Here is a 1201-nt window from a genome sequence, read left to right on the forward strand (position 1 = left end):
AGTAGAACAGCGCGGCGACGGTCGCGGACGCTGCTGATCTGCTGGAAGCGCACGTCCAGCAGCAAGAAGGCGGCGCACGCGAGGAAAGCCCCGAGTCCCAGCACGACGCCGAAGCGGCAGGCACCCGCGTTCCCATTGAAGATGCAGCGCAGTTCCGGGCCGCTGTCCGCGTTCACATAGCCCTCGTTGACTATAGGCCCAAACACGGCAATGGAGAACACCTGCGGGGCGGTGGCGCTGCTCAAAGCCCTGCACAGGTCCTCCTCTCTCTAGCACCTAGAGTCTCCAGGCCTGAGCCCGAGTTCTCCTGCAGTATCTTTCCCACCCTTCAAGCATTTAGTAATTATGAACAACATGAACCACTTAGCATCTGCTAGGCCCAGGTACCGTGCTAACACCACTACTTTTAAGTACAATCCTCCCAAAACCCATGTGCAGCCATTTTCTATGGTCAAATGCTTCCCCCCCTTTGTTTTATTTTGTTTTGGAGACAGGGTACCGTTATGCAGTTCAGGCTGGGCTCGAACTCTCTCAGTGATCCTCCTGCTTCAGCCTCCTGAATGCTGGGATTACAGGCATGCACCACCATGCCCAGCTCGAGCTACATGGTTCTTTATCACCTGTGCAGCTGGGGATACTGGAGTTCCAACAGGTTAAAGGGATTGTCCAGGGTCCCAAGGCTTATCAGAACCAGGGAAGAGATTCAAGCCAGCTCCTCTGCATGGCCTAGGAACTATGGCGTCCACTCAGGGTGCACGCCACAGTGTGGAACAGGAGTCTTCACGTGAGTAGGTCGGTGAGTCTGGAACTGCAGTCTGGAGGGTTCAGGGAAGGGAGTGGATGGCAGACTGCACAGAAGGTATAGGCCAGGCCCAAGGCTGAACCTGCTCTCAGCATCTGGGAGCTGTGCACCTGCCTCCTAGCATGCTTCCTGGGTAAACAGCCCAGGGTTTGGAGGGCTGGGTGGGAGAACGTCCACCAGCTTCGGCAGTGGTGGGTACCTGAAGGATGATGTTCTCCTCGGAACTGATGAACAGCAGCCATGAGCATTTGGGTTCAAAAGGCAACATCACTGACCTTTAGAGTTCAGCCCAATCTCAGTACCTTCTGCACACAGTTCTAGGCAGGCAGGTAGGGCATGGACCACAGTCCTTTTAAACCTGACTCTGGATTTTTGGGTTTTTTTTTTTTTTTTTGTTTC

General features: G+C 54.5%; 1 protein-coding gene across 1 annotated transcript in view; it reads right to left on the reverse strand.

Moving 5' to 3' along the window:
- Positions 1-1201, reverse strand: part of Syngr3 (synaptogyrin 3) — a gene marked incomplete at its 5' end in the record, with an annotated part of 4131 nt that overhangs the window by 2237 nt on the left and 693 nt on the right. The window contains one exon of the mRNA XM_033758553.1: positions 1-221. This exon is cut by the window's left edge and continues 14 nt beyond it. Within this exon, the coding sequence (XP_033614444.1) occupies positions 1-221 (221 nt within the window). The remainder of the gene's footprint in view (positions 222-1201) is intronic.

This window comes from Fukomys damarensis, unplaced genomic scaffold, assembly GCF_012274545.1.
Source record: "Fukomys damarensis isolate Sample0158 unplaced genomic scaffold, DMR_v1.0_HiC HiC_scaffold_34, whole genome shotgun sequence".
In the NCBI taxonomy this organism is placed as follows: domain Eukaryota; kingdom Metazoa; phylum Chordata; class Mammalia; order Rodentia; family Bathyergidae; genus Fukomys; species Fukomys damarensis.